The sequence below is a fragment of the Molothrus aeneus genome, chromosome 6, assembly GCF_037042795.1.
Source record: "Molothrus aeneus isolate 106 chromosome 6, BPBGC_Maene_1.0, whole genome shotgun sequence".
Taxonomy (NCBI): domain Eukaryota; kingdom Metazoa; phylum Chordata; class Aves; order Passeriformes; family Icteridae; genus Molothrus; species Molothrus aeneus.
Genome location: NC_089651.1, coordinates 52,946,636 through 52,961,890, shown reverse-complemented (window position 1 = coordinate 52,961,890; position 15,255 = coordinate 52,946,636). Strand labels below are relative to the sequence as shown.

The following is a 15,255-nucleotide window of genomic DNA, read 5'->3' as shown; positions in this document are numbered from 1 at the left end:
ATTCAACATACAAGGTTGGTGCTGTTGCTGACCACAAGCAAAACACATCAATTTAACAGCCATGAGAAAGCCTAGCACAATCTGAAGATTGATCAGATAAATACATATAAAAAGCAAGGGCAAGGGTGAAGTAATGACATTGGGGAAATTGCTATCCAGCATATTGGAAACAATTCTGGTCACAGGCATCAAAAATTATCAACATTGTACAGTTCATCTAGCAAGAAGAGAAATTTTACTCTTCTCCCTCTTAAAAAAAAAAAGTTTGAAATATCTTGAAGAAATTCCTATAAAATTAGCTTAATTGTTCCCTTCTAAGGAATAACACTCATTCCAATGGCCACAACCCAGAAAGTATTTATGCTCTGAATTGATTGAACTACATCAATTCTACGTGAGTGGAAGAAACTTAGTACTCGAATCTTTCCAAATTTAGCCAAAAATTTTACACTGTCCCTTTTATTTGTTGAAATTTCAAACAAAAATAATGAACCAGAGGTCAACACAGTTATCTGCAAGTAAAAAAATATGTACTTCACTTTTTGCAAAGTGTGGCACATATCTACCTCCAAGTTCTATAGCTATAATAAGAGCAAAGAAATACTGAACAAGTACTTGCATATCCCATCTTAAGTATCAGTAAAAAGAGGAGGGAACTTAAGTGGAAAGGAATTAATCAAAAACTTTCTCTACAAATGAGAACTAACTTTAATATCAGAAGACAATGGGAACTGTCAGCCAAAAAAATTAAAATCTATCTCAATAGCTCTTGCAAAACGATGTCCCCTCTCTTCTTCCCTCTGTTCCTGCTACTGAACCCTGTAATAGCTCAGAAAAGAGAAATTCCATTAAAGCATTGCAGTCAGCAACACAGCTTCTGTAAAAGTCCTTGCTGGTATCAGCAAACATTCACTTCATCAGACAGGTTTGGCAAGAAAAGGTTAGCAAGGTGCTTCTCCCTCTTCCAGTACTTCAGAGTTGCTTTTAATAAAACAGCACCAAGAAACATCTTCTTGTAACAAGCAGACAGGACTATAGTTCACCAAATCAGAACCACCATTAAGTGAGTAATTACACTGCAATACCATGCAGAAACTAAATATGGAGCTGAGTTTGACTCAAAGAAGAGATGCAAGAGAAAGTTTGTCTATACTGCACACATTGAACAAACTGTCACTGACACAAGACTATCCCTGAACAAACTGAAGCGTCCTCCCAAGGCCACCCAGCACTGCAGACACCCTGGGATGATCCACCCTAGGATTCCTGGGAGATACATGGCTCTGGCAAGAAAATACTGCATTTGGGCTACAAAATAATACTGCTATTGGAAAATAATTAAGACAACATTTAGTTCTCATGCCCGACTTTGCCTCCAATACAGCCCTGCAGTATAGAGACACTAAGAGGCAGTCCTTCCAACAAGCTTATTTAATTGCTGTATATTGATCTGGTTTTTGAAAATGGAGGATTTATCCAAGAATATTAGTAGCAAATTTTAACATAATTCAGCTGGACAGAGACTCACCAAATATACAAGTTTAAGAAACCATTTCCAAGAGAAATTGTTTTGTAATCGTTTCTAAAAAAATAGTTTTCAATTTCTGCTTTTTTCTACATCAGTGGCAATATCTCTAGTAAAATGTGCTCTATGTTCACCAACTTAATGATGCTATTCCAAGAGAACCTTCACACCTACAGCAACTCACTGCTGTTTACACCCATACCACGTTACCTCTCTGCCAGTTAGGATGTGCCTTGCCAGCTTCACTTTTGCAAAATTCCCCTTTCCAATGGTTTTAAGGAGTCTGTAATTTCCAATATGTGGCTGCTCATCAGCACAGGAGGCTATGGAGTTCCTGCAGCGAGCTCCAGAGCGCCCAGTTCGAGAGGAAACTTCCTGCCGTCCGTCTCCATGGGACGTGTGCTGCAACAAAAACACACACATGGTAAGGCTGAGGAACACAGACAAAACACATCAATGAGGAGAAGCATACAGCATTCAAAAACATCAGTAATGCCTTTGAAGAAATCTTCAAAGGATCCAACTGAAACTTCACACTCACACTGAACTTTGTTCTGATGGGGGCAATAAAGCGGTGCCCAGTTCATGACACAATATTCACCTCATCACCTGGTCAAGACAGTGGAATATCACCTGCACTGCAACAGCTGAGCATTTCTAAGTAACTTACATGGGCTGCCAGGTCAGGCACAAAATATAGAGGTGTTTAATGTTATTTCCCATTTGCATAACTAGTGCAGGAAAGCCTTTGGAAAGGAAACACGAATACAGATTTTCCAAGATCACAAATTGTTAACCCTTATTGGACAACTTATACTAATAAAAAAAGGTTTTTTTCTTTCCTTTGGTACTAACTTGTGTTCCTACAGATCCACATGACTGCAAACACCCAGGATGATCTGGAGAACAAGGAAAGAAATCTTACCTAATCTACTGAAACCTTGAATATTGATAAGCTGAAAGTCAGTTACAGAGATCTGAGACACTGTCTGCAATCTTTCAAGTTCCTTTCACTCTCATTTCCCTGAATAGCTACTGATTGCAAAAAGGAATGGTTATATATTATCTATAACAGTCTTTACTCATTAGATTACATGGTTAAGATTTAAGTATTTTTTCACTTCCTGATAGCCTGTTTATGAAAGAGCAGGTGCCCTCTTACATTCTTAACTCATGGTTGAGGTCCATACACCAACCACACTCATTAAAGTATTAGAAATGTTTAGGGGCCTCCAAAGGTGGAACAAATATCTGACTCCACCAAAGATGACACATTAAATTCACAGTCATCACAGAAACCCCAGATCTTGCTCTTCTACTACTCCTCCTCTTGCTGAAACCCATTTGGGACAACCAAGAAACTGGCATAGAGCAACATTCAGTCTGCAAATCACTGTAGTGTGAGGATGAGATGATACCTCAAGAGCTAACAACCATAGTACAGGCACAAATGAACAAATCCGTGCTTGCATGACACTTGGCAAGTTTCACTTGCCTGATGTAACCTTGTGACCATACACTCTCCCATCTTGGGCTCCTTGATTTGTTAATTTGAGTGCAACAGTTGTGATCAAATTATTGTTAAAAACACTTTCTTTTAAGAAATGCTACTGATAGGAGTCTATGGCAATGGCAACTCCTGGAAATTGTTTCAATAGTTCTATTTTAAAAAACACACAATGTTTTAGTATCAATCTGGCTTTAGCTTCTCCTTACTGCCTGGCTACTGCATTGCCACAAGATTTGCACTTCCCATAGAGGTACTTCATTTCTCTGGTCACAAAACCCTTCCACCACTTCAGGAAGTGATATGCATATTGAGCTCCCTAAACAGGCTGCTGTACAACTGATTAAAGACAAGAAAACATTTCCTGTACTTCTGCTGAGAACCCTCCTCTATTCTTCCAACATCTTTTTGTGGGGCTCATGGTAGACATGGACCTGCCATACCAAGAGTAGGTGCAGCAGGGCTAAACACAGAGGCTGCATCTCCTTTTCAACACCCCACTGATTTCACAAGGGCAGAACTAACCCTCTTTGCAGAAGACCATATGTACCTGACCACCCAACACCAACCCTGATTTACTGCTTCTCATTCCTGGATTCTTACAGGCACGATCACATTTGGCTGAAGTGAAATGCAAAGTTTCTTTTCATGCAGAATATCAAGTGCTCCTAATGAGAGGCCCATCCTGCCCTATTTCATAGTCTAACAATTTTATCACAGGTCAGGAGCAAGAGTACACATTTTTTCCAAACCACTAATAACTGCCACAAGAAGCACATCCATAACCATATCCAGTAAAAATTCAAGGCTTAATAATAATTCAGTGTTCTCAATAATACCTTGAGACCTGCAACAACTGGGTGTTTATCAATCAGTAATTCTCAAGGAGAGGAAGGGCGAGCAGTCAACAACTGAAGCACCTACTAAAGCCAGTGAAATCCTATATTAACAATTTCAGTATTTTGCACGTCCTTAATGTCAGGCTGGTGCTGATTGTTCAGGCCACCTTAGCCACCCCTGTGTGCACTAGCACAGCAATGCCAATCCTCTGTATTTCCCTAAACTTTGACTTCTAACAAACCTTGCAACACACAATGCAGAGAACTTCTCTGTCAGCTCCTTTCATACCTCTCAGTGTCAAATTATTCAGACCAGCTAGAAAAAAGCAGCAACTGCTGATTCTAGGTGTTAACATCCTCCTGCATTGCTACCCCTGGTGATCAGGGACCAGGATGTTCTGTACAGGGCCATAAGGATATTTCTTGGATATATCAGAGGAAGGTTCATTTCAGTTCAAGTACAGCATCCCAGGAATACAGCTGTACTACTTACACTTCACTTCACTAAGTTGATAACCTTCCTCAAAAGAAGAAGTGTATCAGAGCTATTTAAACTACAGCCCTTCCACACCTGGGCACTCAGCACAAGCTGCCTTCAGCAGGAGGCAGACTGCCTCCCAGCAGGGCTTGTTAGCTTAGGCTCTCCAGCAGACAGATTCAACAACTTGAATTCAACAGCTTTTGAACCACATAGCTGACTCTGAAAACACAGCAGTTGTGCTGGAACTAAAACACTGTTAGTCCTGAGCTAGCCTAGGAAGCAGCTGAGATGTGGGCACCAGGCACGACGTAGTCACAAGCCAGAGAACAGGTTAGCCAAAATTGATCTGACTCATACCCTACTTCACATAAGCACTATCAGGAAGGTTCTGTTATACTAACAAACTCTATTCCACGTAGCAAACCACCCAGTAATTGTGTCTTGAGAGCTTCACTGTCCTCTTGTTGAAAAATGATTTCTTGTATCCTATAATTTTTTCATGCTTCCTAGCTTTGCATTTAAAGGGCAGCATGAAAAGCTGTGAACTGATTTGGACTAGGGTTGATAAACTGAACAAAATCTCCTTGTATGGAGGTCTGCATTTCCACTCCAACCCAGATTATTTCTTTTCAAGAATATGACCTTTTTCAGCTGTGGGTTTTAAGTATCAAGCTGCGTGTTCCTAAGCAGTTCGGTTCTCTCCAACTGATTTGCTCAGACATGTTTTCCTCTGTAGAAATCCAGCCATTTGCAACCATATCTAATTTGGACTATATTCCACTTCACATAAATAAATCTATCAGCAAGTCCTTCCTCTGTCAGTTACATTATTATACTGAACAGACAACAAGCTTTCTAAAAACCACAGAAAACAGATTGTCCATTTCAACATGGATTTTCTTTTGCATATGGAAATGAAGAGCATAAACTCAAAACTGAGTGAAAGTGTTTCTCCCAGCCTAGTCATTTTCAAGAAGCCATGATAGGCAGATGGAAAGCTAAATGGTGTAGGCAAAAAGCAAAATATAGGTGGTCCAACAAAAGCTCAAATCATGCATTGGCTTGTACAGCATCTGGCTCAAGTACTTCCCAGGGCAGTTTCCTCAGCAAACAGCTTAACAGTGCCAATCTCAGCCCAGAGAAATGGCAATAGCATCTTCTGCTCTCCAAATTGAGATGAATGCCATTTGTATTTTCCCTAAGATCTCCAGATTTTGCCTTCTTCACTACACTGACCCCCCAAAACTCTGTTCAATTTCAGGCTTCTTTTCCAGGTCCACATTTATATGGTTTCAAGAAGATATGGGCTTTGTCTTAAAAACATAAAATTTAAAATCAGCATATGCTCATTTCTAATAAGTTTCCATATATTGTGGTAGGTGAGTTGTATTTCCTGGAGGTGTTTTCTGTGTAAGAATAACACTTGCTAATGAACTCACCAGGGCTAAGTGATTCCCAAAATATCTGTCTTCGTGTAAAGCAGGACCATTACACTGTAGAGGGAAACTAAGGCAAGGAGATGAGGTACTTTGTGCAATTTCGGGTTTGACAGTCACCACCTCTTTAAAAAAAAAATTTCCTGAAATCCACTCATGACAATAAAGCACTTTTTTTCCGTATCTTGGCATGCACCAGATTGCATTTAAAAATCTTTTAAATACTTTAAACGTTTGTTCTTTTTTTGCACCATCCATTTCCAAGCTAACAGGACAACCTTTGTCATTAAAAAAACCCAAAAACAAAACATTCTCCTCCTCCCCTCAGCCCCACCCTATTATTACTCAACCCAGAAGGAAATGAAGTAAAACATCTCCATTTGTGAGAGACCTTACTGCAAGGGAGGGACTGAACCCAAGACCAACTCCATTTGGAACACAACACAAAACCCACCTTTTCGCAAAAGCCTTCCCCCAATGATGAGCCGACATCCTTTCATAGCCAGATAATGATTAGCATGAAGAGAAAGAAAAAAGAAAAGGAAAAAAAGTAAAAAGCAAATGAAGTATGAGGGTGTCAACAGCTGAAATCTTTTTGGTAGATGTTACTTTTATCCAGTATCTGTATGGTTTCAGATATCTTAACATTCAGAGAATTAGAAACACACAGGGCAGGGGATGACTAGTATCGAAGTTCTTGAACTGCTTAAGAAGGTGACAAATGTTGAGGAAAAAACCTGAAAGAAACAGAATCTGATATCCATTCAAAGAGCTGAAAAACAGTAAGAAATCAGAATGTCCAAGACCTGCAAAAATCCATGTTTAATTACAGTAAATAGGAAACTCTTTCTGAAATGTAGGGAACAAATTGCATCGACTTTTTAAAAGTATTTATTTAATTAAATAGTGAGAACTAGCTTATCATCAGCGAAACTGAACTAATACAATTTAATCTTACTGAAGTTTCCAGGAATATTTATTACCTTAGCTGTTACCTAACCTCTGTATGAAATACTACAAAGTGATATTACAGAATTTCTTGGAAATCTGTCAGACCAGTAACAATCATGACAACCTCATTTCATTCAGCTTTTTTAATTGTAATAAGAAAAAACCCATACTTAAAGCCTATACCTTATAATGTTAATAATGTAAGGATTCCAGGACATGAATTTTTGAGACACTAAATTGCTTCATTACCTTAACCTGGGTACACAATATATAAATAAATGGTAATTTCTGGCTGTGCACTTGCCACTACCACCATATTTACAGAAAAACTTAACAGGAAACTCAAAAATATTTTAAATCAAACATGCAAAGACAAAATTTCACTGCAGCCCATCCCAACAATGTTTTGTATTTTATTTCCCATTCTCATTAACATCTTTAAGAACACAAAGACTGCTGAGTACTGCTCAGTGTAAGAGCAAAAAGGCAGCCCTAAGGATATGCACAGAGGTAGCATCTTACTGAGCAGACATCCCTGAAACAGCACAGCAGGGCATCCTGCAACTGCTGACACAGGAATTCTACTGGAAAGTCAAAACACAGACTTACGTTTCTGGCAGCCACCAAAGGGTGTCACAGCAAACACTCATCCACAATTGTTTATATACCAGTTACTGCTCTGGGATTCCCTAAATCATCATGTATTATAAGATATTATATTATTTTCCTAAATTATAAACAGGAACACATCAGGTGAAGATGTCCTGTACTTGTCCTGATTTAACTTCCCTCCTACCAGTGACCAAGGCACAAATCAGGATATGGAGTGAGGTGGGTTTTGTCAGACCCAGCATGCATATGTTGATGTTTGCATAACCAATTATTTGGTTCCAACACATATAATTAAAAGGCAGTTTTTAGACTAGCTTGCTCCATAATCAATCTTAAGGGTAAACAGTCATGGCTTCCATCTCACAAAATTTTAAAGGGTCTCCTAAGAAGAAAAATGCTATCCACCTAAAATGGTACTGAAGTTATCAACCCACGAGGGCAGATTGATTCACTGATGTAGGCTACAGCCCAACCATTATGGATGTTGTGATTGAGAGGAACAACTGAAAGGGTCAGAATTCATCAAGGGAGACAAGCAGACCTTCTAGAAATATAATATAGATGTTAAGGGAGAGAAAACACTAATTGGGATGCTTCCATTGTCAAAAGGGGAAGATTTCACTGTGCAGTTCTCAGCCTGTCACAGTGCTCATTCATGTAATTGGTATGACATTCATGAAAAAGAGTGGCTCTTTTAATTAGGTCAGATCTGTCAAACCACCGGATTAAAGGGGGAACCTGGAGAGTAAACAGCCTTTAGCACATGGAAGCTATACCTCTGACACACATTCCCAATTCCTCCACACCTCAGTGGGGAAGGCAAAATAAAAGAAAAAAACTCAGGATACAGCTCAAAGTGAGCACAGCAATGGAACAGCCTACACTGAGCAGCCTGATGGAGGGTGACAGTAGGGACACAGGACACCTGGCAAAGTGAAACACTGGGAAAAGAGGGAACACTGCTACCCAAAGCAACACTTGCACACCCCTAATTCTGGCTACTGACCAGCAGTGGGAATTGCTAGTGACAAGTGCAGCAGTGCTCTGAAGACCAGAGTGGGGAAGTGCTGACAGCAAAGCACTAACAGTCCTCAGCAAAGGCAGGATGCTTCACACACAGGGTCTGGCTCAAGAGTCCTCCCATCCAAAACCACTACAGCCTCTGAGATGTGTTTGGCAGTATTTGGTTCATGCTCTATACAGCATATGAAAGAGAGTGAATCTGTAATTCCATGATTAGCACTGAACAACACAACAGTGAAGAAATCCTGCTTATATAATCAAAAAGATAAGTCTGGTGCCGGTTAGAAAAGCTCTTTAAAAGCTCTTTTGTTGCTTCACATTATCAAGATCTGACATTCATCATATCTTTCCAGCCAAAGTTCCTTTACTGCTGATTAAAATGGATATTTATTGACATCAGCCTGGGGAATAATAGCTAAAGAGCCAACCATATTCTATTCTTCATCAACAATACTGCCAACTAAGTTGTTTCCAGAATCATCACTGTCAGTAATTACATGCTAAACAAAAAAGAAAAAACCCAACCACCTCACAGTTGGTTTTCAAAAACCACATTGAGCTTGCAGATAGAAAGCTTTGCTTAGGGTTTAACCCTGCAGGAACAAATTTTATTTGAAAGTCAATTTCTGTTTATATGTATATATACACATATTGAGCTCAGCAACTTGCTGCTTTATGGGGCAAGAATTCCTCCTAACCCAAGGAGGGTTAGGGTTTCTTCCTCATCACAGGTGTACTCAGTATCTTTCAGGTTTATGTTTTAAGAGCAGTATGCATCTATTTATCATATGTTCTAAAGAATTTTAGTGGCAGATGATCTCCACGCAAAGCAGAGCCAACCTTGATATGCCATGAGCCTAAAAAAAAAGTGACCTCCATTTTTGATCTGGCTGACACCCATGAGGCAGCATTACTTGACTGAGGAGAAGAGGAAGTTGCAGACACATGCTACTTATATATCATATGAAATGGAGATTGGGAGAGACAAATGCCTCCACTCTTTGAATTCCTTTGACTTGAGTCACCTGAGACATGTTGTCAACAGGAACTGTCCGCTCACATCAACATGAATATATCTTTTGGCTAGAACTAAAATGGAGAATTGAGCAGGTAAGGATACCAGCTGAGTGGGTAACAAAAGTTAGGAAGAAGACTGTGAAGTTCAGTGTACTAAATACTGTATTTACTCATTTATTTTCTTTCAGCAATTCCTGTAGCTGTGTTGTGTTTTTCAGACTGCTACTTCTAAGCCCACAATATAAGCCACATTTGCTGGTGGTAACAAATGAAGTCTAACTATGTAACATTTTCTGGAGTAAGGTCCTGCAACCTAGTTTTTCTGAGTTATTGAAATAATGTAAGAAAGGAAGAAAAAAATATTATTTCCAGGAATAAAACATCCCAAATTATACTGTTGTAAATACGTATCTGTTTGTACTTGTGGCACAACTCAAGTTACCCTAGCCCTAGGGTGCTGTGCTATGACTGGCTTAATTCAAGCCAAAACAAAACCACTAGGAAGCATTTCTAACCTTCCCCACCTGCACTGGACATTCTGTTTACAGCCACAGAATGGAGATAACTCCACTTTTCTTAAGGGTTTCTAGCAGTCGGATCAGAGCTGACCAGACTCATCTCAGAGCCCCGTGATAATCAGTGCTGGCACAAACCACGGGTGGGAAGGGGCACCCGAGGCCGATGCCCCCAGCAGCCTCCCATCAGTGCGAGCTGACTGAAACCAAGTGATTAAACACCACAGCACAGGCTGCTCAGCACAGCTGAGAAATAAATGTCTCACTGCAAAAATGTGAAAATACTAGCAGTTAATGACTCGCAATGTCATGCAGCTCACCAGGTATTTTCTGAGGACACAGTACCAGGCCTATCGAGCATCAGCATTTTTTTCTGCTCTGGGGAATTTTGGCACTACAAAATACATGCCAGGTGAATTCCTAAAATATTTTTTCTTTCTAGTTATTTTGCCATCTTTGCCCAATTTCATTCAAACCAGAACATTTATTACAACTGGTGAAAAATATGGAATAGTGTAGATGGTCCTGTAGAAGAAAATCTGTCAGAAGTGCTGGCCACAGGAACGCTTCCCTCCTCAGTCCTTTCTTTAAAAAAACCCACAGGATTTCATGCTGCGGAAGAAAGCATTCAAATTACAGATCTATCTGTAATAGGAGAAGACTGATAAATAATATATAGAACAATGCAAGCTTGCATATTGTCTGCAAATGCTCTAATGCATTTCATAGTTAATTGGTAATAAACCAAGACATACTGCACTAACTTTCCCAGTAGCTCAAAATACATTTTGTACCTAACTCTGCCTTTGCTAAATCTTTTTAAATAAAAGAAAAAAAACAAAAACCAAAAACGGGTGGTACTTCTGCTGCACAGAATCCTTTTGTGCAAGCACAGTTGCCATCATGCTGGCATTTTTCAATAGCAAATTTTTCACATTAGGCACAGTCATGGAGATAAGAGTATATTTTAGTCTTGCTTTTCCTCAAATTATTTAAATTTTTAATTCAGATTGGCCTGCAGAACCAACACATTCAAAAGAGTTACCCTTTCTCCCCCCCAGAAAACACAGCTGTGCAACGAACACAGAGGTTTTAATTAAACTCTTTAATGCAAGATTATTCTTTTCTATTTCATGCTGTTAAAAAAAGTAATCTTCCAACCTCCATACCACCTGTATTTCCTTGTTTCTATCTATAGTTTGCTATCATCTTCCCACTCTTTGAATATTTTTTTTAATGAATAGTTGTCCTACTCCTCACAATCTTGTTTCTTCTGCTCTTATTTCTTTGTCACTGGCTGTCCTCCATCCTGCCATATGCACATTCCTCTGTGACTCCTCTCATCTTTTGTTTTCCACCTTCTATCTTCCTTTTCCACTTTGTTTCCACACTCTATTCTCCTCCATCTTCTCTTCCTTCCTTCTCATCACTAGTAAAACAGGTTTACTCATTCTTCTGTCATCTAAAGTCCTTCTTCTGTGTCTATCCTATCTCCCAGATTTGCATGAAGGAGGTCTCTGCTTGTCTCTGTTGCTTTCTTTCTTACATGCAGGACATATTTTTGAAAAAGACAGAGAAGATCTGATCCTGTCCTGCACTTCTGTCCCCTAAGCAGCCCCTGCTGCACAAGACATGGCCAGAGAGGAGCTGCTGTGTCTCTGCTCATGGCAGGCCAACAGCCAGCTTCCAACTGTCCAAGTGTGAAGTTCCTATGATCACAGATCATCTGGGATGCCTTTCCTCTCAAAACCAGGTGACTCGCAGCCAAATTCTTTAATCTCAAAGGCACTAAAGGCTTGGTAGCTCTGAGTAGCTTTTGGGGAAAGTCACTGTGACAGTATTTCCACTTCAGCATGTCTTGATAAGAAGCCTTAGGAAAAAAAATAAAAATCAAGTACTGGCAATTACAATTTTTTATTCAACAGGACCTGCCAACCACTGAACGTGGTTAAGTGCAAGCACAGACAATGATAATTTACACTCACTGTCATTCTGGAGGCTAACTTCATTTTCAAAACTGCAAGTATAGGCATGGATAAGCTATGATCAGCACACTTCAACCAGATTCAACACCAGCCAAGCCTTTGTCAGCAGTGGTAACCTTCCAAGCAGAGAGAAGGCATTAACAGGGTCCACAACCATGGCCCAAAGGCTAGCTGAATACCTTGGCACCTCCTAAGCCTCTTCAAAGAGCCCTCTGAATATTAACTAATTAGACTTCTCTTATGTGAAAGAGAATGAATCAAGGCTCAATTTACCTGCCAACATAATACACCCAGGTTTGGGGAATAGAACAGTTAGCTGAAGTATCAAAATTATTGCATTTGGTATTAAAAAAGAGACCTGGTGTTCACAGCTGTAGGGGGAATTCAGACAGACTAAATGTCAGATTTAAATTTAGTTTTTAAGCAAGGCATAACAAAATAGTTTGTAAATTTCTAGATAGCTGATGGCCAAAACATCAGAGAGCTTCCTGAAGAATATGGTATTGTACTGGGGAGGGCTTGGCTGGCTGGATCTGGCGAGTACTTGGATTAATCACTCCCTGTCAATATCACTACCTACAGGTATTTCTGTGGACACCAGCACAGAATACAGCACTTGAAAAATATGCCTTTTTCTAAACCTAAGGCAATTTATCTGCAAGCAAGACAAACCATGTATGTCAAATTATGAAGATAACTAAACAGAAGTGTTAGACCAATATTTTGAAGTGAGAATAAGGTGCCTTAAGTGGAAGACATGTAAAAACCTAACTTCAAGTGCTAGAACACACAGCTTGTGAATAATTATGTTTCCTCAAGCACATATTAAGTCTTTCCACTGTTAAGTTATCCACAGTAGAGTTTGAATTAACTGGGGAATCTGATCTGAACACTTTCTAAAATGATTTACTATGTGGCCTCCATACATTCACATGGAGCTTGAAAAGTCCAGTCAGGTTTGATATAGACTTAAATCACCCAAATCAACCATGCACAGTATTTTGTAGAATGTTTCAACTTCAACTCTCCCCATGGCATAGGAAGGGCTGCATAATATTTTAATTATTTTCTTCCACAAGACAGGAAGCTCATTGAGATTTTACAACCAAATATGCTTAGTTGGCTTTTTGCTCAATACAGCCCTTAGCCTGCAGGTTGCATGTAGTGCTAAAGCAAATAAAGATCACAGAAGTTAGAAATGCCTATTATGTCAATAAAATCTAAATCCCTAGTAATGCAGTAATTGTTCCATGCAGCATGTTTTCTAACGCTTTGTCTGGTCTTGTTTTAAACAATGGGGCTACCATCACTTTTCTCAGACTATTTATGGTCTGGAACAATCCAACAGTTTTTCCTGATCTTTAACCAAAGTTTCCACCTTTTATGCCAGTCCAAAACATAAGAAGCCCTCCCAAAAAAAAAAAATAAAAGAAAAACAAAAACCAAACCCCTCAAAAAAAAGCCTCATCCGTCAAGCTTAGCATCTATCTTGTAAAGAATATCAGATAGCCTTTACAAAAAGCTGAATACAAAGTTCACCTATCAACTCAGACTACAGTGAGTGACAACTCCCTTCTGTTTATCATTTGGGGACATGTCAGAGCCTCTACAGAAAAATGGTTAGACAGGATACACCAGGATCAAGTAAGTTTTAACTCAGGAGAAACACAGTTTCTATCTGCAGAAAGGGAGTCTCCTACCGAGCTTCGTTTGTTGCTATATGCTCATGTGGTAGGACTAGCTTATTTTTTTGTTCTTTCTTCCTTTAGCATACGACCTTTGTGACTGACTTAATATTGTAAATAAAGTGTCGATTCCTAAACCTTGGCTTTGTCAAGGTAAAAAAAAAAAGGTGGGGGTATTCGGTGTGAAGGGAACAAGCTCCCTTGCGCAAAGGGTAATTCCAATAAAGAAACCCTTTTAATGTCATCTGAACAGGTGACTAGCCTAACAGCGTCATTACCATCGAGAACCCTGCAAATTAAGCAGGGAAGAGGCCTATTATCTAGGTCACCTAGCCCACCCCTAGCCAAGCTGAATTATTCCCATCTGTTTACCAGAGGTTTATTCGGATGCATTGGCAGTAAGTTCGCATATCAGGAGAAGGCAGCAGCCCCCCAGCGCTCCCCTCCCCACCGCGGATCCCCGTTACCGACATAACCAACCCGATCCTCGCCACCCTGCGACACTCAAATAGAACCTGGGGAATTAAAGAGGGGACACCGGCTTTGGGAGGGATGCCCGCAAACGCCACGGAGCCGGCGAACCGTGCTGTGGAGGGGTTAAAAAAATAATCAATTCAGAATAAATCGGCAATTTGGGCAGCGTACGGGCGGAGGGCGGCTGCTGACAGCGCCCCGCGGGGCGATGCCCGCGCGGCGGGGCCGGGCGGCGCGGGCCGGGCGCGGTGCGGTGGCGCGGCGGGTCCCCCGCGGCCGCGGTACTCACGTTCTCGGTGTCGCGCTCGTTCACCGTGGGCAATGGAGTCCGAGTGGACATTTTCCCTCACTCGGGCGGCCGCGGCGGCGGCGCGCACAGACACACACACGGGCCCCGGGCTGCGCGTCTGCTCCGAGATGGTGGTCGCAGGGAGCCACCATGAAGGACGAGGTGCCTGGCGGGGGGCGGCGTCGCGTCGGTGCCCCCCCACTAGATCCTCCTCGGGGAGCGGAGCGGCCTCGCCCCCTCCGAGTCCTTCGGGCTCATCCTACAGCCGGGGTCCGCAGGGGTCAGCAGCGGGCAGGGGGCCGCCTCATCCAGCGGGGAGGGGATGGAGCCGAGGGAAGGGATGGAGCCGGGGAAAGGGAGGCGGCGAGGGAGCGGCTCCGGGGGGGAGGGGGTGAGCGCAGGGCGGGCGGGAGGAGGCGGCGGCAGGACGCCCCGCAGCCCGGCTTCTCTCCGCTGCCGCCGGGGCACGGCTAGCGCAGGCCCGCCGCCCGGGGGGCTGCCCTCTCCTTCCCCCGCCGCGGCCCCGCTTCACCGCGCCGCCGCTCGCATCGCGACCCGCCCCAGGCTCCGAGAAGGCCGGCGCCCCGCGGGCTGCGGACGCTCGGTGGGTGCCCGCCCGCTGCTCCCTCCCTCCCTGCCTGCCCCCCGCCCGCCCCGCCGCCGCTCCCGGACGAGGCAAGATGGCCGCGCTGCTCCTCCGCGCCAGCCCAGCGCCGACATGAACCGGAAGGTCCCGCCCCCCGCCCGGCGTGTGCGGGGGCCTCGGGGCCGGGACCGGCCCTGCCCTCCGTGCCGGCCCCGCTGTCCTCCGGGGATCGGCCCCTACCCTCCTGGGACCGGCCCTGCCCTCCGTGCCGGCCCCGCTGTTCTCCGGGGATCGGAGCAGCCCCGGGGCGGCACGGCTTGGGGCGGGTTC

General features: G+C 42.5%; 1 protein-coding gene across 13 annotated transcripts in view; it reads right to left on the bottom strand.

Moving 5' to 3' along the window:
• MARK3 (microtubule affinity regulating kinase 3) overlaps positions 1-14,928 on the bottom strand; it is a 62,326-nt gene extending 47,398 nt beyond the window's left edge. For 2 of the 13 annotated variants that reach the window (XM_066551614.1, XM_066551618.1), the window contains exons 1-3: positions 14,340-14,928; positions 6,243-6,281; positions 1,736-1,927 (exon numbers count right to left, since the gene is read on the bottom strand). In XM_066551614.1, the coding sequence (XP_066407711.1) occupies positions 1,736-1,927; positions 6,243-6,281; positions 14,340-14,390 (282 nt within the window). In that variant the 5' untranslated portion in view covers positions 14,391-14,928. The remainder of the gene's footprint in view (positions 1-1,735; positions 1,928-6,242; positions 6,282-14,339) is intronic. The other 11 variants (XM_066551612.1, XM_066551615.1, XM_066551606.1 and 8 more) reach the window with 9 other exon arrangements.
• Between the last annotated feature and the right edge of the window lie 327 nt (positions 14,929-15,255).